The sequence below is a fragment of the Drosophila takahashii genome, chromosome 2L, assembly GCF_030179915.1.
Source record: "Drosophila takahashii strain IR98-3 E-12201 chromosome 2L, DtakHiC1v2, whole genome shotgun sequence".
In the NCBI taxonomy this organism is placed as follows: Eukaryota; Metazoa; Arthropoda; class Insecta; order Diptera; family Drosophilidae; genus Drosophila; species Drosophila takahashii.
Genome location: NC_091678.1, coordinates 11,202,049 through 11,222,843, shown reverse-complemented (window position 1 = coordinate 11,222,843; position 20,795 = coordinate 11,202,049). Strand labels below are relative to the sequence as shown.

At 41.4% G+C, this 20,795-nt stretch overlaps 1 protein-coding gene across 2 annotated transcripts in view; it reads right to left on the bottom strand.

Moving 5' to 3' along the window:
* Positions 1-361: 361 nt before the first annotated feature.
* kek3 (kekkon 3) overlaps positions 362-20,795 on the bottom strand; it is a 36,676-nt gene continuing 16,242 nt past the window's right edge. For both annotated transcript variants that reach the window (XM_070211674.1, XM_017147454.3), the window contains exons 3-4: positions 2,839-4,803; positions 362-1,675 (exon numbers count right to left, since the gene is read on the bottom strand). In XM_070211674.1, coding sequence (XP_070067775.1) covers positions 487-1,675; positions 2,839-4,763 — 3,114 coding nt within the window. In that variant the 5' untranslated portion in view covers positions 4,764-4,803 and the 3' untranslated portion in view covers positions 362-486. The remainder of the gene's footprint in view (positions 1,676-2,838; positions 4,804-20,795) is intronic.

The window sequence follows — 20,795 nt, the reverse complement described above, 5'->3', positions numbered from 1 at the left end:
ATAAAAACTAAAAAAAAATGTTGATTTATTTTTAAGAAAAAAAATTTTTAATTTTTTTTAAAATTTTTTTATGGAAAGCCATAATAATTCTTGAGCGATTAGTGAAAACATCATAAAGATATCTCTTACCGTTCCGAAGTTATGAATTTTTGACTGAGTGCAACTTTTTCGAAAAAGTGTCAAAAATGCCATGTTTTGACCCCTATAACTCCGGTAAAACTCAAAATTTCGCAAAACCGTTCAAATGAAGTTCTTATATTTTCGTTGTGAACCGGAAAAGTAAAAAAGATCGATGAAAATCGGACCTTCGGAACAGGGGTGGCCCACTTGGCAGATTTTGACTCATAAATAAATAAATTTTCTTAGTTCCTTTACTTATAAACCATTCTTTGTATTCCCGCAAGCTCATGCCATCTTCGGTGGACCGAAGGCTCTCGATTCTCCTCCTGCCCCATCTCTCAGTCCTCCGGCTGTACACGCTTCCGATTAGCTCTTGAAAATATCCTGTCCGGGCTGCGGGGAGGCGGGCGACGGGGAACCACCACTCGCCCCTCCACTGCCGTCCCCGTTCAGCCGCTTCAGCATGGCATTGCGGTGCAGCCAGTAGGGCGGTGGATCCGGCGGCTGTCCCGGCAGCAGGGTCTTGGCCTTCAGATTACTCGTGGCCGGCGGCTTCGGACTGTGCGAGGCTGCACTGTACATCACGGGGTCCGCCAACTGGGCGGCCGACTGGCCAATGGCCACGCGCAGCGGGGTCTCCTTTTTCCGGATCGTGTCGCAGGTCTCCTTCATCTTGCACAGCTGATCCTGCAGGTTGCGATACTCCTCGAGGAATCGCTCCAACTGGGCGGCATGATAATCGTAGGCAGCCACCGAGGAGTTGGCCGCTCCGGCCGCCCTCGAAGCGAGGGCGGAGAAGTCCAGCAGGGGCGTGGCTGCACTCGACAGGGATCGCTGATGCTGCACTGGGCTCGAGGGCAGGCTGGGCTTCTGGCCCAGATGACCGGGCAGCAGATTGCCCTTGTGGGCGCCACTCTGCACCAGGTTGAGGAAACTATTGGCCCGCTGGCCGCCGCCCGTGTAGGTGGCCGTGCTCGAATAGTTCGCATAACTGGACTCCGCCGAGTATCGCCGACCCAGACCCATGGCCTCGTTCAGGAAGCTGCCATCGCCCAGGGTGCTACTCCCGTATTTACTCGAATTATCCGCCAGCAGGGGCGACTGGCTGTCCGAGGAGTTGCGGAAGTACTTGCCGCTGGTCTTCAGCTTGCGGGGCAGGGTGCACAGACCGCCGTTCGGAGTGGGCGTGGCCTGGCCGTAGCCTCCCGGCCCTCGACCCTCCTGCTGCTGGGCCTGGGCCACCGCATACTTGGCTATGTCCAGCAAGTCCGGATAGTTGCTGTCAAACAGGTCGCTCTCCTGGCCCTCGCTGCAGAACACCGAGGTGGCCATCTCGTCCGCCGGCTGGAGGCCATAGTGGGCGTAGGGCGTGGCCGTTCCCGTTCCCTGAGGATTCAGGGAGGAGGTTGCCGCCGCCGAGTTAGCCGGCTTGCTGTGAGGCGAATTGATCTTGGTGGTGGCAATGGGCGTGGTCTTCCAGGTGTGGCCGGCATAGCCCGCTAAGCGAGCGGCGGCATCCACCTGGCTGGAGATCGAACTTGAGGCGGAATCGGTACTGGAAGAAAGGAGAAAAATGATAGGAAATTACAATTTAGTCTTGGAAAAATTAAATTAAATTAAATTTAAAGGAAATAAACAAAATTGAAATGGAAATATGAGATTTTGGAAATATCTCTTGGTTTTGAAAATTCGCTACAGTTGTCATGATCTCAGAAAATGCGTGTTTACTAGACTCTTAAATAAGACTAACAGAAATCTAGTTTGAAAGGTAAAATGCATTTTTTTTAATATAAAAAACTTGTCTGCTTAAAAAAATATTAATATAATATAATAATAATAAATACAAGTATTACAAATGTTCAAAAAATGGTTGAACTAAAATAAAAACTAATTAGTGATGGAGTAAAATCTTAAGAGAAAAAACATAAAATATTCTTTGTCATTGCCTGATACAAAAAGAAAGTCCCTTTGTGTTTGCACCCCGCTTGTAAGTCGCCTGTATCCTATTTTCGTTGAGTGCTTGACTTTTCAGATTCTCGTTATTCGGCAGTGTCCTCGTCCATGAAGATAACCGGCCGCACATCCATTAACCAGCACTCGCACTCGTATCCGCGGCAGGATGCCTTTCACATGACAAGCGCCAATCAGGCAGAGTGAGATCTCAGTGTGCCCGAAATAAAGCACTTCTCGTGGACGAGGATGTGGAGGTGGAGGTGGATGTGGATGTGGTCTTGTAGCCTGTACGAGGATGTGGATGTGGGCGGTTGAATGTGGATGTGCTCGCATATTTCGCGCGTCATTAGCACGCGCGTTTCGCTCAGTCGCCGGAGATGGAGGTGAATGGGCCGAGTGGGTGGAAAAGGACTCGAGCTCGAGCTCAGAGTGGAAGTGTCAAGTGTTGCCCATAATACGGACGCAATACGGAGATCCGGGCGCGTTCCGCACTCGAGCATGACAGCTCTTTGACAGGGACACGGACGCCCGGTCGGGGGACAATTGCCACTCGAAGTAACGAGAACCGCAGAAACAAAGGGCACCCGAGGCATGCACTGAGCGAAAGGGAGGTGTAAGTCAGGATTTAAATTATAATTAATTAAAATAAACTAAAATTGAAATTTATTAAGGTAAATTACACAACCAATACCTCTTTAAAAAATATTTACAAATGAAATTTTAAATTAGCAACCCAGTTTTTCCTCCGCGTGTAGGTCAACTCACCCGCCGATGTCGATGAGGCGCGGTATGTGCAGATCCGTTTCCTCCAGCGCTCCTGAATTATTCGTCCCGGATGCGGAGACAACATGGCCCTGGGAGCCCTTCCTCTGCTGCAGCTGCTGCTGCTGCTGATTGGGATGAGGATGTGCAAGTGGGTGGTGCTGTGGATGTGGATGGTGCAACTGCTCCTCCTCCTCATCGTCGCAGTGGGTGGACACGTGCAGGTAGTCCCCGTTTCTCCGCTGGGCACTTCCCGCACTCGGATTCACAATGGCCGCCGCCTGCCCCGCATCGTTGTCCTGCAGGGGAGTGTGAGATGCCCGCAGATAGCCCTGCTCCTCGGCATCGTGAAAGAGTCCGGCACCAGTGGCACTGCCGCCCCCGCAACTGGCCCCGCCCCCCAGATCCGGTCTCGTCCTGGCCGTCATCTCGATCTTCTCGTAACTCTCGCTTCTCCTCACCGGCGGCACAGAGTTCCACAGGCGCAGCTTTCGTCGCCTCTGCAGGGAGCACAGGCAGATGGCCGCAAAGGAGGAGCCGCCGACCAGGAGCAGGGCAGCTATGACGCCCAGCAGCACGATCCTCACGCCCCACGGCGCTTCCGGTGGTCGGCGGGACACGGCCAAAGTCACACTGGCCTCCACTTTACCAGCCTTGTTCTCCGCCGCACACGTATAGATCCCCGCATCCTGCATGTCGGCCGTTAGGATGGTCAGATTGGAGGCATTCCTCAGCATATTGACCACATAGGTCTTCCTGCCCTGCGTGGCGGCCGCTGTCCTGGGCTGCTCCGCCTCCGAGTCCCCATCTCCGCCAGCACTGAGATTGGCTATCAGGCGGTTCTTCAGCAGCCACTTGACCGCCGGCTGCGGTACTCCCTCCACATAGCAGCTCATGGTTATATTCCTGCCCTCCACTCCGTGGGCTGTGGTGTCCGTGGCCACAATCTGTGGAACGCAGGCGAAGTCATCCACATCCAGTTTGTCCCAAGCTCGACCGGACAGCCTTGGTGGCGACTCGCAGGTGGGCGGTATGCCACTCGGTATATTCTGCTGCAGCATCCAGGCCCTCAGCGGCCTCAGCGAGCAGCTGCAATTCCAGGCATTGCGGGCTAACTCCAGACCATGAAGCGAGGCCAGCGAAGTGATGGTGCCGCTCCTCACCTCGCTCAGCCGATTCCCGTCCAGCTTCAGCCACTCCAGGCTGCTTTCCAGACCGGCAAATGCACGCACTGCAATATGCGACAGCCGGCAGTCACTGAGTTCTAGTTTCACCAACTGGGGGACATGGCCGAAGGCATCGTCGGGAACTCTTAGTATTGGATTCCCACTCAGCCGCAGTTCCCTCAGCTCCGAGACATGGAACAGGGCCAACGAGGGTATGGCCGAGAGGAGGTTCTGGCTCAAATCCAGCTCCACCAGGTTGATCAGCTTGCGGAAGGCATGCCTTTCGATCAGCCGCAGGTGGCACCTGGCCATGTAAACCTTCTGCAGGTTGAGCAGCTGGGCGGAGGCGAAGCTGTCGTCCGGTATCGATTGAATCTCATTGCCGCTCAGGTCCAGCAACTGGGTGCCCCCGTCCAGCGGCAAAGGGATGTGGGTGAGGTTGGCGTTAAGGCACAAGACGGACTCCTTGCCGCTCTTCCACTTGCACTCGCACACCGCCGGGCACTCGCTGGCCGCCAGCTGGCCCAGTTGGCAGCAACAGCAGATCAGCCAGAGCAGCAGGTGGATCCGTTGGTGGGTGAGCGGCAGGCGGGGGGATCGCGGTGTTCGCAGGGGCGGGTGCAGGCGCCGCTGGGGGCGTGGCCCTTTTCGCCGCACCTTCGTGGCTAACGTGCGGCGCTGGGCGCTGTTGTCGCTGGCTATGTCCTGACCGCTGGGCGGACCCGGAGCCTCCAGCGTCGCGGCTGCTCTTCCCGCTGCCATCGCATACTCGAACTATAATGATTCCGGATGAGGATCAGGCCTGGAAAAAGAGACGGAAAATGGTAAATGGGTAATGGTTAGTGCGGCTGTCGTAAACTCGGAACTGCGGACAGTTTAATGGACTTCAAAAGGGGTCTGTATATATTCAACTTAATGCACCGAGGGAAATTACTTATTAACTGTAAACATTATTGGTACGCCAAACACTTGTTACTCGTTAAATTAAAAGATTGGTATAGATTTAATTTGAATACCAAATAAATAGTACAGCCTGTACTAATATTTTCTAGTTTCAATTTTGTACTTCTTAAAGTATTAATTCAATACTCATGTTATTAAGACAATTTTCAAACTTAATATTTTAGTTTCTATGATTATTTTTTTTCGGTATCAGTAAGCTTTAGTTACAAATATTTTCCTAATGAAAAGTTTATTTTTTTAACTTGATTATAATAATTATTTATTTGGTTTTACCCATTTTTCTTACTATATAAATTTGTGAATAAAAATTATTTGATATCGTTTTAAAATTATATATTTTTAACAGCTACACCCAGAAAACAAAATGGACTAAAAAGGGGCCTAATTACCTAAAATTTTAGGAAATATGGCCAGAAAAACGCGCCAAGGCCATGCATTACCTAAAATGTTGTCCATGTGGACTATATTTTGTACGCAGTCTTGAATTTATTTCTGGTAATGGTTACCTAAAAAAATGGCTAGTGGACTAGATTTTTAGGTCAGAATTACCTAAATATTAGGTATTTAAAAAAAAGCTAGGATTTTTACTATTGATAGTAACATATTTGATTATTTTAATTGCTTATATTGTATTATTCGGAAAAGCAAATATTTTATCTTTCTGAAAAAACAATCACTTTATTTTGTCCTCGGTGGGAATCGATCCCGGGTCTTCTGCGCGAGAGTCCAATAGGCTAGCCTCTGGTCTACGGAACTACTTAAAGGCCCTGCGGCAAAACCAAAGCCTGCTTCAAGGGGCTCAGGCGAATTCTATTTTTAGAATAGGGCACTATTACCTTAAAAGTAGGAAAATAGTCCACGTAGGTATTGATTTTATATATTGAAACTTTTCCATCACTAGCTTTAAGAAAAGTCTAAAAAATTTTTTAACATTAAACTTAAAAAACCGAATAATTTGTTTATTAATATTAGGGACCAATATTTGTATTAAGTTGTGAGTGATAATCGACTTTAAATTATTCCTAAATTTTAGGTCTTATGGACCAATTTGAAGGTTACGATGGCCTATAAAAATCTCTTTAGCTTTACCTAAAAAGTAGGAACATAGTCCACATGCTAATATTTTTAGGTAACCCATTACCTAAATCTGAAATTTTAGTCTATTTAAATTTTTTAGGTCATACGTTACCTAAAAAATAGTCCCACATTTCTCTGGGTGTACCAGCTAGCCAGTTTTCTTCAAGTGCATTTCCTAAAACCCCCACTCGCGTAGGCCACATTAAGTCATAAGAACACCCTGCCAGGAGTTCCAAAAAGCCACGCGAGTACGAGTGCCTTTTCCTCCTCTTACCCTGCTACACATTTGGGTTCAACTAGAAATTTGGCTTTCCTTCGTTTGCTTTTTTGTCGTGATTTTTTCTTTCGTTTTCGGTTGTGCCCCGCGGTTTGTTTGACTAGGCTAAAGTCCCAAGTCGCCCACTGCGCTGCGTGTGTGTGTTTTTGCTTGTGCGGCATGTTGCAATTATGGCCGTCGACCATGCAAGCCAAACACAACAAGTTCCCGCTTTTACCCCCTCTGTGCGACGCCACTGCCCTTGCCGGGCTTAATATATGAAATTTGCATGCAAGCAACGGGGCGTATGAGCAACACTTTTGCATTTCCGCGTTAATTTTTCAAGCCCAAAACCGCATGGCACCTACTGCAGCGTCTAGTGTGGTGTTACTTGAGATCAAAACAAGAATTAAAAAAATTTAATGGGTAAAAAGGGAAATACTTGAGTGGAGGCACGCTAAAATATGAACTAAGAGGTATTTAAAAAAAAGGAACTTTAAGTAATAAAAGAGGATGAACACAAGAGGTTAATTAAACATTTAAACAGATAGCTTACAAATCATTAAAAAGAAAATGTTTCAATTTTTTCACTTAAACGAAAATTTTAAAATTTTTTAATTAATGTATTAAAACCAGTTAAAATCCAGTTTTTATATAGAGCAACAATTAAAAGTGAAATGAAATGAAATACGTGAACCAACAATGTGAAAACCACATTGTGTTTCAGTGCCGTGGAAAAATGCAAATAATTTATTTTATGACAGGCGATTTTTCTCAGATTTCGCATTGGAAATCGCCTCGTTGACTAGCCGCCGGCATTTCACGGGCATCAGAATTGGAATCGGAATCGGAATCCCTGGACCGATTTCAAGTGGCGCTGCAAATACCTGAAGGCCATTTCAGTGCGTTGATGGCTTCATAATATAGTAATACCGTGGATGCATATTTAAATTATTCTGCTCGTTTGGACAAATACTCAATTGAGCTCAGAGCAGTTGACTTTTGGGTACGATGGCGAATTTTTAAAGCCGGCTTTCGAACAGAGTAAAAGAAAAGAGTAACAGTAACAGTTACAGAAACCGGAAGCCACAAAGCAAACAAAATGCTTGCAAAAACCGCAATGGTGTCGAAATGGGGAATGGGAATGGGGGTGTGAGCAAAATGGAATGGCTTTGTCACTAATGTTTTGTTTGACTGCTTGTGTGTGTGTGTGGAGGGCGTTTAGGGGTCAATACACTGGACGACAGCCGCAGAAATGAAATGAAGTTTTTGCATGTAGCTGAAAAATACTCAGCTGCATTTTTGCCCGGCCAAAACAAAGGCAAAACGAAGAACGAAGCAGATAGTGAAAAAAGGGAAATACCCGCAGACACAGATACAGCTATATGTATGAGTGTGTGTGTGGAAATGTGGTTGTGGCATTGTCGTTGCCGTTTATCATATGTGAGCACAACGCCGTGAAGTATGCAACATGCAAATGCAAATGCTGCCTGGCTGCCTTTGTTGTGGCCTTTCTCCGGCGTCTCCTTCGGTCTAGCCATCTAGCCAGCCATCCAAGTCCAAGTCGTGTTTGTTCTCCTTGTGCAGTTGCTGCAGACACTAATCCTATTTATGTTGCATTGCAGCGGGGTTAATAATTTTATTTCCAACTGCACAACTGCAGCGGACACTGCAGAAAGCCAAAAGCCGCTTTTCCTGCTTATGACACACGATACGTGCCCGGGGTTCGAGAAACTTTCCATGCAGTTTGTCAGTTCTTTCTGACACAAGCACAAATATTCGCACACAGACAAACTCCGGAGCAATGGCCGCTGTTAAGGGAGTGGGTAAGGGGGTTGGGGGTAGGGGGTGGTGAGACGTGGCGGTTCAGCCTAATGAAACTCGCATTAACGTGCGATATGACAAACACACAAATGTGAGATCTCACATGTCACAAATGATTCCCACAAATAGTTTATCCAAACCCTGCGCAGATAATGTATTCTTGCAGCGTACACTTAAAACAAAGAGATGAAAAATATTTTTTTTAACTTAATATGAACATTTTGGGGGCAATTATAATTTATCTTAAATCTATTAATATCTTTATCAATTTTTAACAAGTTTAAAAAATGTATTTCATTGAATAAGTATTTTTTAATATTGTAAAAAAATAATTTTATATTAAAAATATCGTACGCAATTTAAATAAATATCTAACAATAAAAACTAGAATATTGTTATTTATTTTTCCAAGTAAATTAATCTTAACCAAAAGAAAAAGACTGATTTAGTCGCCCTAACTTAAAGTAATCTGCCCCATTAGAAGTCCATAAGTCTCTCGCATTATTTATGCCTGCGCGGTTTGAGATGTATTATGTGACAGCTGCCAAATGGTAGCCAACTTCGTATTTTGGCACGGATTTTTTTGGCCCACTTTGTGTAGTCTCCTTCGTAGTCTAACACACTCTTAGCCCTTGCTTTAATGTAAAAATAATGTCCTTTAGGGCCGCATTGATTGCAAATAAATTACGCACACACCGAGGCGGCCGAGCAGAAGAGCGGGAAGAGCTGAGTTCGAGTGAGAGAACAGATTAAGAGGCCAAAAATGCTGCCATCGTTGACTTCATAAAGCCAAATACACACTCACACAAGCAAATAAGGGGAAATGGGGAGAAACCGGTCTGGCCAAAAATGGCAGAGCCATTAATTTCACTTTGGCGCCGCGTTTCGTTTGCTGAAACTTTAATTAGAAAATCCCGGCAAAGATTTTGTGTAATTTTCCCTGCTTGAATGCCTCGACCAAGCCCGAGTTTCCACTTCTTCTTCTTCTTCGCGCTGGAAGAGCTGCTTGGCGCAGATAATGAAGTTCTTTCCTCCACTTTCCTTGTATTCTTTGCATTCACACTTCCGGCTTCATTATGCGCAAATTATTTTAGCTGCACTTCCCCACCCGATTTCCTTCCCCCTGAGGTTGGGGCAAATATTATTTCACTGCTGCTGTCCGGAGACTTTGATAGTAAATTCCCTTTTAATACCCTCACTCGGGGGGTTCGGTGATTATGTCTCAGACATTTCTATAATCCGCAAAAATAGGAGAGAAAAAGTGTTCCTAAAAAGTTTTTGAATGATTGGGAGTATTTAATACTTAAACTTTGGTATGTAGTTATTTATTGAACAATTTTGAATTTTAATAAAATGTTTTTTGCATTTTAGAAATAAGTATCCTTTTATTAAAAATCATTTTTATTTCATGAATTTATTTTATACTAAATATATTTATTCCGATTTGGAAAGGGCATTCAGGTCTCTGCATTTTATCACTGAATGGCACCCGGAGTTAAAAGTAATCTCTAGACCATTCCCTCCAGTTCGCTGTCATTATTCATTTTTGTGTGTATTTCTTTTTGTGCTGTGTAACCTTTTTTGCCGCATTGTTTTGCAGCTGTAAAGCAATTTTCGCAAGCATAATAGACTTTACCAGCTAAAAACAAAAATGGAGGAAAAACAACTAGGGAATGAAGTGGGGGAACTCCGAGCAAAATGCCAGAAAAATATAAAGCAAGAGCTGAAGCTAAGCGTTATTTCTCAAGAGGCTTGGCCCGAGGAGAAGGCTCGTGGTAACCTGGGGGAATACGCTTTTCCAGGATTTTCCCCTTTTCTCACCCTCTTTTTCCCGACCTTTCCCTCTTATCCGCGACCTGTGGTCAGCTGCAGCTGCAGGACGAAATCCCAAACTAGGCCTAGTCCTCGCTCCCACGATATTTGCTCCGCTGCATCCTTTCAACTACGCCGACCCCAGCGCGCTCTCATTTTCGTCAAGGACCACTTCACCGGCTGTTGTTTGTTATTTGTTGCCTTCCTTTGTCAACATTTGTCCTGCCATTTGCTGTTGACTTTAAGTGAGGCATTCCTACAGGGGGGCTTAAAATATGCCAAAAGAACGTCACGGAATTTTATTAACTGTTCAGTCGCCGGCAATGGTAACGTTTAACTTACATAACTTAAAGCGCAGAAAAGTTTACAGAATATAAATTCAAGAAAGTAAAATTAATATTTGCCATAATAAAATATCAAATAAAAACACCTCTTAACGAGGTAAAAAACTAGTGACGACCGCACCTTCAACATACAAAAGTTCTGATATCAACATTTGTGACGAAAAATTATTACACTCGTCATTAAATAGACTTTCTAATATTTTCTCATTCGGCCCGCCCTAGCAAACTATTCCAGCATTTTTCCCTTCACAGGCATTTTCTATTGCAGCGTGCCGAATGAGAAAATATTAGAAAGTCTATTTAATGACGAGTGTAATAATTTTTCGTCACAAATGTTGATATCAGAACTTTTGTATGTTGAAGGTGCGGTCGTCACTAGTTTTTTACCTCGTTAAGAGGTGTTTTTATTTGATATCAGAAGTTTTTGTTTGTTTACATTTGCTCTCATAGGAGCTAATATATACATTTAAATTTAAATTGGTCAATCATAATTTTTAAACTATTGTATTTTAACAAATTAAGTTAAAAAGGCGTTGAAGTATTTTAAAATACCTTTTAAACGAGGTATAGCACATGTCTGTACCTTTAGTAGTGTAGAACTTACAAACTAAAGAAATTTAGCTATTTTTAGCTTTTTCCCGCTAAAGTAGCGGCTTTTTCCAAAAGTCGTAGAACAAAAGATTCCTATATGGAACTCTTAAGTGCAAATTTACTGATTCCATGACCCTAAAATACAGTTCGGATACCCTCCCACAAAATTCAATACTCAGGGAGCGTTAATTGTTCGAGCTGGCAAAAGTGGCTATTTTCGTATAAAAATAACTTTTAAACGTGACTTTTTACAGTAATGTGTTATATACCAAAATTTAAGGAATCTCAAGGGCTATACAGTTTAAAGTTGTAAGGAAAATCGTTAGAGCCGTTTTTGAGAAAATTAAAAAAAAAGCTAAAAAAAAAGTTTAAACAAATTTTATTTTGTTCATATCTTTTTAACTATTACATTTACTCAAATTGCATATAGAAGGCGTTTATAGCATTTAAAAATACCTTTCAAACGAGATGCAGCACAAGTCTGTAGCTTTAGTAGTATAGAAGTTACGGCTTTCCGAATTTTAGCTATTTATAGCTGTTTTCCCGCTAAACTAGCTAGTTTTTCCAAAAGTGGTAGAACAAAAGTTTTTTATATCGATGTGATGAACGTCATATCAAATTTTCAGAACTTAAAAAACATATTTTGGACAAGTGGACAAGTGGACAAGTGGACAAGTGGACAAACAGAATTAAATTTTCATTTTGGGAAGAAGAAGAAAATCTTATTTTGGCTATAACTTTTGAACGGAGCGTCGGATTTTGACAAATGACCCCTCATTCGACGGGTATTTTCAAAAGGAATACAACTAAAACATTGCGAGGGGGCATTTATCCCCACCGGCCCCAACAGCTCCAAATTTCGAAATTTTAACTTTTTCACTTTCCCCGCTCTCTCTCCCAAGCCAATTGATTTTCCTAAAGTCTTGGTATGCAATCCTTTAAGTTTTTGCAATACCTTTCGATAGGTGTATCATTCATTATGATCGGACCATCACAGTAGATTTTCATTTCTTCGTGTATATATAGTAGTCGCCTTCGCACACTCTCCTGGTGCGCTTCGTCACTACATGGACTGCCGTCCATAGTGATAATTCACTGAATATTTATTGTTGCTTCTTATGAAACTCACTAGATCCACTTATTAAAAGTGAATTTATACAGACTTTATTTGTTCTATTTACATAATTAAATAAAATAAATTTAAATTTTCCTCTTGGGCATTTTCCTTTTAAGTAATAAATTCTCACCAAAACACCTTAACTTCTATCACATTTATTGATGGCAAGCAGCATGGCTCAAACATAAGTTTTCATTGAGCTGGACACTTATTGGGCATGATAAATCACAGTTTCAATGGGCTAATTATTACCATAGGCAAATCTAAATTTATTGCCATTGATAAGGGAGGTGGTGTTTTGTCATCGCTGTGAAAGTTTCGTGTGCGGCAATTAAATAAACGTTTATCTTGACCGGGCCGTAAAAAAGTTGTTGGCTTAAGTGCCCGATAAGCATCCTTGGCTTTGGATGGTAAACCCCGAGAACGTGTGTCTTATTAAGCCATAAATAGAGAAATAAAAGTTAAATTATAACAGGCAGCTAGACAGGCACGCGCACCTTTTCCACTACCATTTCGTATCCCTCGCATCCCAATAACCAATAATACCGAAAGCCAATAAAAGTAAACAACCCAACCGACAACAACAACAACAAAACAGAGCCGCCGGGCCACCCGCATATTACGTATACGCACACCAATACACGTTTACAATATCCTTAACATAAATATCCAAAAATACTGGGGGTGCTTCAATTTTACGACGATACGGAGTCAAGTCCCTCTGACAACGTGTTCAATTGCCGCAATAAAACTTCTTGATAATATGTGAAAATCATACAAAGCACAATATTAAATTAGCCCACAACGAAAATGTGAATGGCATTGACGACAACAACAAGACGGGACCAACAAAGCACATCGAACATTAAATTGTGGCCATGGACCATAAAATGTGCAAATGTCAGCCCAAAAAAGCGAAGGAAAAGTTGATCAGCATATTCTTGGGCAAAAGCAGGGGGCGTAGCCGAAATGAACTGCCGCAAGGTAAGCAAGGCCATAGAATCGAATGGTTTCCATTTAAATGTGGGAAATGTCGGATTCGGGCATCAATTTCACCATACCGACTTTGGGATGTGTTTTAGAAATTAAATTAATGCTTGGCAATATTTTCGAATGCCTGTGGATTGTGGGGATAATTTTATAGCTCAATTCCGAGCACCTAATCTTTTTATTTTTCTCTGCAGAAAAAGCCAAATATGTGTTCTCTCTATCAGCATATTTAAATAATACATTAAAATAAACAAAAATTAATTGTGTTGCCACAGAAATAGATGAGTTTTCAAAATAACATTTAAATGTCAAAATAGGTGTCTAAAAGTATGCAACAATAAAGGTTTAGCCGAAAAGTGATATGAATTCATGCGCAAAAGGACTATCCTTAATTCAATGCATACTTTTGGACACATATTTTAACATTTAAAAATATATATTTTTATATATTACAGTCCCTAGCATATTTAAAAGGTCATTCTAATTAGGTCATTCTTGCCCATACAGCCAAATGTTATCCCCTTATACCTTCACTTTCAGCAGCTCCAACTGTAATTCAATATTCCATTTTTCACCGGGCAATCCAACCGTCCACCTTCATTTGTTTGAACAAGATGCAAACCTCAATCAAAACAAATGAAAACAGCGCGTCACTTTATTTGTTCAGTCTCTGTTTTGGACACACCGAAACTTTTGTCAGCCGAAAAGTTTCAGGCGCCAGGAGCCCGAAATGGTTTTGTGTGACAGATATTGATTATTTAGTCGGGGTCTCCTCGCTGACGGTCCGAGAGCCGAGAATCCAAATGGAGTGGCAGGTGAGGCTGCTGGGAAATCACCGAAATTGGAACAGATTTTGCGATCGAAGGCTGCAACAGCAGCTCAGCGCTCAACGCTGAACTAATTGTCCAGGTTCGACTGAAATGCCATGGCAACGTCGCCAAGGACGAGTTGGCGATGCAACTTTAATGACGGAAATAGGATTTTGGCCAGGCAAAAGGATTTTGATCCGGAAATTTGATTTGCTCTTCCAGCTGAGCGTGACAACTTTTTCACAGAAATTCACAGGCTAAATGCTAAATGCAGTTCGCCATATGTTGAAAGGACCTTCGGCGCACAAAAGCCCAATAATAACATAATATATATATATGTTCAGATTTTTCCGATTTTTTCCCAATTTCCCCGTTTTTTTGCTTGGCCACGATTTCCTGGCGCGTTTTCACGCCAGGCTGATTCGATTTGCACTTGAATCGTCGGTCGGCGGTCGCCGGCAGGCGGAGGCTGCAATATTTTCAAATTGAATGCCGATGCCAACGATTGGGCCACATACCATTGCCATTTACTTTCATTCGGTGCGCAAATATTTGCCAAAGCTGAATGCAAAAATTACACATGCATTCCGTCGCCAGCGATTTTTAGCCACGTCTATTATGCGCAAGTCAAACATAGTGATTTCTGATTGTTTGCTTGCCAAGTGCACACTTCCTTGAATAAACAATTAGGTTTTGCAAAAAAATTCTTGCTTAAATAAATAAGTAAATATTTTAAAGATCAAAAGGGCACCAAAATATTGCAAGTATATTTCCATTAATTCCATCATTATGTTTCTCTCTCTTTTTCGTGCGATTTTCTTGATTAATTATTCAGCTGAACAAATCCGAGCTATTTCGATATCAAACGAACTTACTCCCGACAAACTTGCGAAATTCTTGCGAGAAATCCTCTTATGACAACAAGGAAAACTCAGACAGTAACCGACTTGATTGCATTTCCTTTGCCTTTCCACCTGCCTGCCGTCTGCGATTCTGTTTTCAATTTCCCTTATTTCAGCCCGCCTTCCAGCCGAAGAGACAATATTGCCTCTGGCATTGCAGGCAGCCGTTGACTTTTCCAATTGCAGCATCAACATCAGCAGCTGGAAGGCCCTGTTCTACCTCCCACCTTCATCCCACCCAGCTGATTGCTCCGGGAAAACTTTGAAACAACATGTAGTGGCAGCTAAACTAACAGATAACGGATAACGGATAGCGGAGAAGTCTGCTCCTGGTGACGGAGTGGTTCGTCAAGGACTCCACCCCATTCCATTTCCACTTTGTCGCTGGCAGTCGCGTTTTCAGTTCAATGGCAATAATCAACGAAGTGAAAGCCTTTGTTTATTAGCGCTGCCACTGACAAAACGATGTCCTTGCTAGGGGAATTGATACCAGGGGAGGATTGTGATATAAATTGTGAAACTTTTTCCGAGGCAAACAGACTTGCCTTATTTAACTTTTACCTTTTGTATGGACTGAAGGAAAGCTTATAACCAGGGGAAATATTTTGAAGTTTCTTTGCCCAAAGCATACCAGAAAAATCTTATAAATGTATTTAAGTTTCGATTTTTCGAAAGTATTAGGGATGCTTAAATAACGAAAGTTAATTTTAATTTTACATCATAAAATCACTACAATACACGATACATTCAAAACATTGAATTAAAGTACGAGATTGCACATTAATATGTAAGCCTGCATTGTTTTACAGCTTATCCTGCTGGGGGCGACAGTACAAAAAAGGACAATTCATGATTGCCATCATCATCATCGGGCTCACTCGTCGAAATGAAATGCAAACACATCTCGGCCCATTTCTCATAATTGAAATTGTAACGGATCAGGGAATGCAAATAAATACAGTTCCCGATCCTCGCCCCATTAAAATCCTTTCAATGGATTTCCCACCCGTCTATTGTGCAGCGTCATGAATTATTGGCCACCCAATAATCTGCCACCTCTCGATTTTTTACGCAGGGCTTTTTGTCCTCGCTAAGGACTCTCGGGTGTCCCACATGGCGTTTTTGCACTAGTTAGTTGCAGTCAATTAAATGCAACGGATTATATCAAAATCTTTGCTATTTTTAATAAATGTACAAACATTTGCATAGAACATGGCCATAAAAAGGGATACGAGCAAAAAAGAAAACAGCCTTTTTTATTGTTTGCCCGGCCACGAATGGCAATTTATAATAACCGGTCTATTTTATAGCTTTAACGGCGACAATCGACAGGATAAAACTAAAAACATTTTGCAGGACAAGGACTAAGCCCGCTCAAAGCCCGCCGCTCTGCAACTCTCCTGGCTGATGAAACCGAAGAGAAACCCATTTCCCAGGGACTGGCATTAGTTTGGCATAAATTTAAGGGCTTACCCACCTCTATTTTTGGTTATTTATGCTGAATAACAAAGCGTCCGCTCAGAAAGTATTTAAATATGCATATGAAACGGGCGACTACAGGGGGATTAGTACAGTGGATTAGGCCTACAAGGGAATACTCGTTAGTACATTGTTTTCTTTAATATGCTTGCTCAACATAAATCGAAAATTTAACCCATGCAATAAATATTTGTATTTAATTTTGCGTTTAATTAAAATTTGCTTTCAAAAATTCGAAAAATTCTATTGTTTTACCATAATTCTAAAAATGGGTGGAGTTGATAGGCTTTTTCGGTCTTATACGGTGGATTATATTATCCTATCCTATTCAATTACTGGTAAATCGGTTTGGTAATAAATTATTAAATTATTAAAGCGTATAGAAATTAATTCATAATTCTATTTTTCAAGCAACACCCACTGTATCTCCTGAGGTATTGCCGTTATAGAATTTTTAATACCTTTTTGCTGGATGCACCGGCACAAAAGAGTGCCACACCTGACCACACACACACACATACTCAGTTCAAAGTATTGAACGCCCTGCTCTCCCATTTTCCCAGCCTCCTCGATTTTTCAGCCCACGTTTTCAATATTTCCATATAGTTTATTTGCCCATTGTTGTTGCCTTTTGTGCGATGTGTCTGTCTGTAGTTGCTGTTGTTGTATTGTTATTGAAAAGCATTTGGTCATCAAATATGTATATGTATATGCATATGCAGGCCGGCACACATTCCACCTATTCATATATCAATGTACATGCAGGAATATGTATGGACATTCGGGTCAGTGGATCAAAAATGCCAAAGACGACTTACAAAAGTTAAAAACTGCCTGGCCATCAGTATCGATATGTGGGTATCTGAGTTTCCCATGCTTATGTGTATATACATATCTTTAGGGGGCTGTTTTCGATCATCTCATCTGTGCTCCACTTTCGCTTTTGTGTTTGTGCATTTGCCATAATGGTCCAACTTTCGGTCAAGTGGAGGCCTTTCCCGAAAAGGACCTGAAAGGCGAAGGTTAACAGCTGTTCGATGGGGAGGGAAAAGTTTTCACTCAAGCTGTAATTCATTTCCCCTTGAAGCTGCTAAAGTTATTGGAATTTGTTTTGCGTTTTATTTCAATAAATATATCCTAATTGAACGAGAACTTTTGCTAAGCGAAATAAACTTTCCAACGGCATAAATATGATTATTGGGGAGAGGTAAAGTGATCTAGATTTATTTATGTATTTTTGATTTTTAGCAAGTTACGAAAGTAGGAGCTTATATTGTAAAATTAAATTTTAATTTCCAACACTTTTCCGTTAAAATATATTTTCTCTAACGCTATTGAATCTTCTTCTATTATTTCTCCCAAACTTAGATCCTTACTCAATTGAAATATCTGCCGAATGCCATAAAAGTCCTCAGAGTAAGAATCTAATTTCTGGTTTAGGCTAAAACGCTCCAGATTTTCGTCTTCCTCGCTCCCTGAAAAGCCAATAAAAGTCACAGCCAAGTCCCAATGCCAAGCACCAATCGCATTTTCCACCCACCGCCCACTTTTTGCATTACCATAAAAAGCGAATGCAGTTTGGGGACTACAAACGAAACGCATTTGTATGCACTTTTGCTTTTCCAAGCCAAACATCAGCCGGCGAATGCAACATTAAGGGGAAAGTGTTGTTCCTCCTCCATATTCCTGCATCTGCATATGTCTGTGTATGTGTAAGCGTGCGAGTGTGAGTGATGCAGGATAAAGGGGCGGGAGGCGTGGTCCGCTTATGCGCCATTATGCAGAGGAGAGGAGAGGAAGAGTAGGAGAGGAATAGGAGCGGTGCTAAGTGCTTTTTCTTTGCTCATGAGCGGCTAAAGAGCTTCGGCGGGCGGGTGAAAGTGGGTGAGAGCATTGTTTGCCCGTTTGGGGAGTGGGTGGGTGTTAATAGCGGGCGGTGGGTGGTGCTGGATTAATCTGCAGATAGGCCACTTTTCCATTCACAGGTAAGGCTCAATTAAAGATTTTAAACTGCAGGGAGACTTATTTAGGATATATGATTATTTCTTTATTAATCTGCCACATATTTAACATTCACAATAAATGTTTACTTAAACTAAGATTTATGCATATTTAACAATCAGTAATATTTGGCTAAGAAAACCACATTGGTGTTGGGTATAAGGGTATTTAATCAAATGCAAATACTGCATTGGTTGTTAGGTAATTAATTTATTGGGCGTTCTTTCTTAAACGTTAAAATATATAAGTTATGTAGAACTCATTAAAAAAATATAATTTAATGTATAAATTCAATGAAATAGTTAAATTAATAATATTTTAATAAAATTTATAGTTAGGCCTTAAACTAAAATTGCAGTACATTTACCCATTGATACAAATTAATTATTTAAAAAATCGTTCAAATGTAAAGGTTTAGCTAAAGGACCAATTTCCACATAATTTCTAAAGTTCCAATATTAAGTAAAACGTTTTTCATAATTTAACAATTCAACAACAATATCCACATATGGTGAAAGATGTAAAATCAAAATTCCTAAGTAAAAAGAAAGAATTTAGAAGCAAAATTCACAAAAATGCATTGATATCATATCGGCTCTGTTGTCCGCTAACCGCAGAGCATTTGGCAATCGTTATCCTGGCCCGTTGTGTTCGGGCACAATAGAAGCCACTAAAAAGAGTAAACAATTTGCGCGCATAAAAGCCGAAGAGCAAATAAACTCCCTCCACAAAGTCCTGGCAGCCCAGAACAATGCAAATAAAACAAAAGCGAAACGAAACGAAACGGAGCAGTTGAGCTTGCCTACTAATGCAAACAGGACCAAAGCCGCACACACACATACACACATTCCGGCAAACACAAACACGCACACACACATACATAGGCCGCCGCAAGGTGCTTTGTGATGTTGCTGTTGTTTTTGCGGCAATTGCGGGTTGGGTTGTTTAATTTGAACTGCGGATAGGCATCCAACAATTTTTAATCATGTTTATGGCCAAGCAAATACACACACTCCGGGTTCAGATTTAATTGCACACAAAAAATTATAAATTCAGAGGCAGCAAACACAAATTCAGGCATTTATTTCAATAAATAGAAAACAAAGATTAGATCAAATAACAGTCGAGATACCAAGTGTAAGCCACTGTAATTGAATTAAACAATTAATAATCTGTTTGAAAATACCAAATTCATTTAAGCCATTTAAGGCTATACAAACACAATTTATTGGGCATTTTTATAATATTAATTGCATCAACTAAGTGATCAATCAAAGCGAATTCAAAATGCAGCAATACAATTGGGCCAAGAGATTGTAAATGTATTCATGTTTGTCATATTTAAAACGTGGACTTTAAAGGTTTATTTGTAGTCCGATATCAGTAGGCAAATCACATGAAGGTTTTCAGACTAAAAGAGATTATTATCATTTTATCACATTAAACAAAGTCTATAATACGCATTCGATTTCATTTTATTGAAATTTAAAATTAAATCATAAAAAAGTTCTTCGTTTGTTATATTTCTTTATAAACATGCTTTTAAACATATCTTCTATATTTTGTATGGCACATATCTAGTGTATTTATTGAAATAACTAACTAAGCGAAAGCAACCTTTTCCCCATATCCATTCCTCGTATCCAAAATTAAATACACTTTGCTGAGCCTGCTATTTTTAATTGTTTGAATCAATCCGCGCTCGAAATTTTAATTAAATATTTAAATTAAATGTGCAAACAAATACCGGCACAGTAAATATGCAAACAGGGGAATTTCACACACCCCTGTCCTTGGGTGTTCCTTTAACCCACTTAGGCTGTGATGAAAATTTAATTTTTTTTGCGCATATAAAATACTTTTCAGTAGTTTGTTGTTGCTGCCGTAGTCCGCCATTCATTTGCATTCATTAGGAATTTTATTCGTGTGTGCGGGAGTGTGTTAGCAATTAAACAAAACTCCCCCAAGGAGCGGAGAAGGGGCAAAGTCAAGGACAATTTTCGCTTTACACGTGCCACGCACACAGGATTGGCAGGAAGCCTAGGGCCTGGAGCTTTTGCCAGGACAATCAAACAGTTTTACAAACGTGTGTGGGCGGGCTTTTAAATATGCATGGCAATGCACAAAAGAGCGAAATGCATTTCCAACATGACGCTGATTACACAGAAAGCGGATGAAATACTCTCACCTTGGATGGGGACTAACCAAAACAATGAAAGGGACTTTACGGCAGTGCATGTGTTCATCCTTTCAGTAACTCTTAACATGGGCTTATATCATTGGTCTTAAAATTCCCAAAAAGGCGAAACCTGTCATTAAAAGGGATTTATTTAAATAGGCTTTCGGAATTAATGCTAGGCCGAAAGACTTTTGAGATTTTTTATTCAAGTCTTTCATTCAAAAATTTAAGAGGTAAAATTATAAAATATTCAAAAGTCAATCCATTTATTTGCTTTATGCTTTAAAGTATTTCTTTTACTAATTTTATCAGAATTCCTTTATCAGTTATATGTGTCGAGAGCAATTTTCAATAAATTCTCTGAACTTTCATGCAAGTTTTCGATGCAGCTTGGCAGCTGTGAAATCCAGAAATGGCCGCACAAAAGGGGGTAGAAAAAGTTGCCGAGGA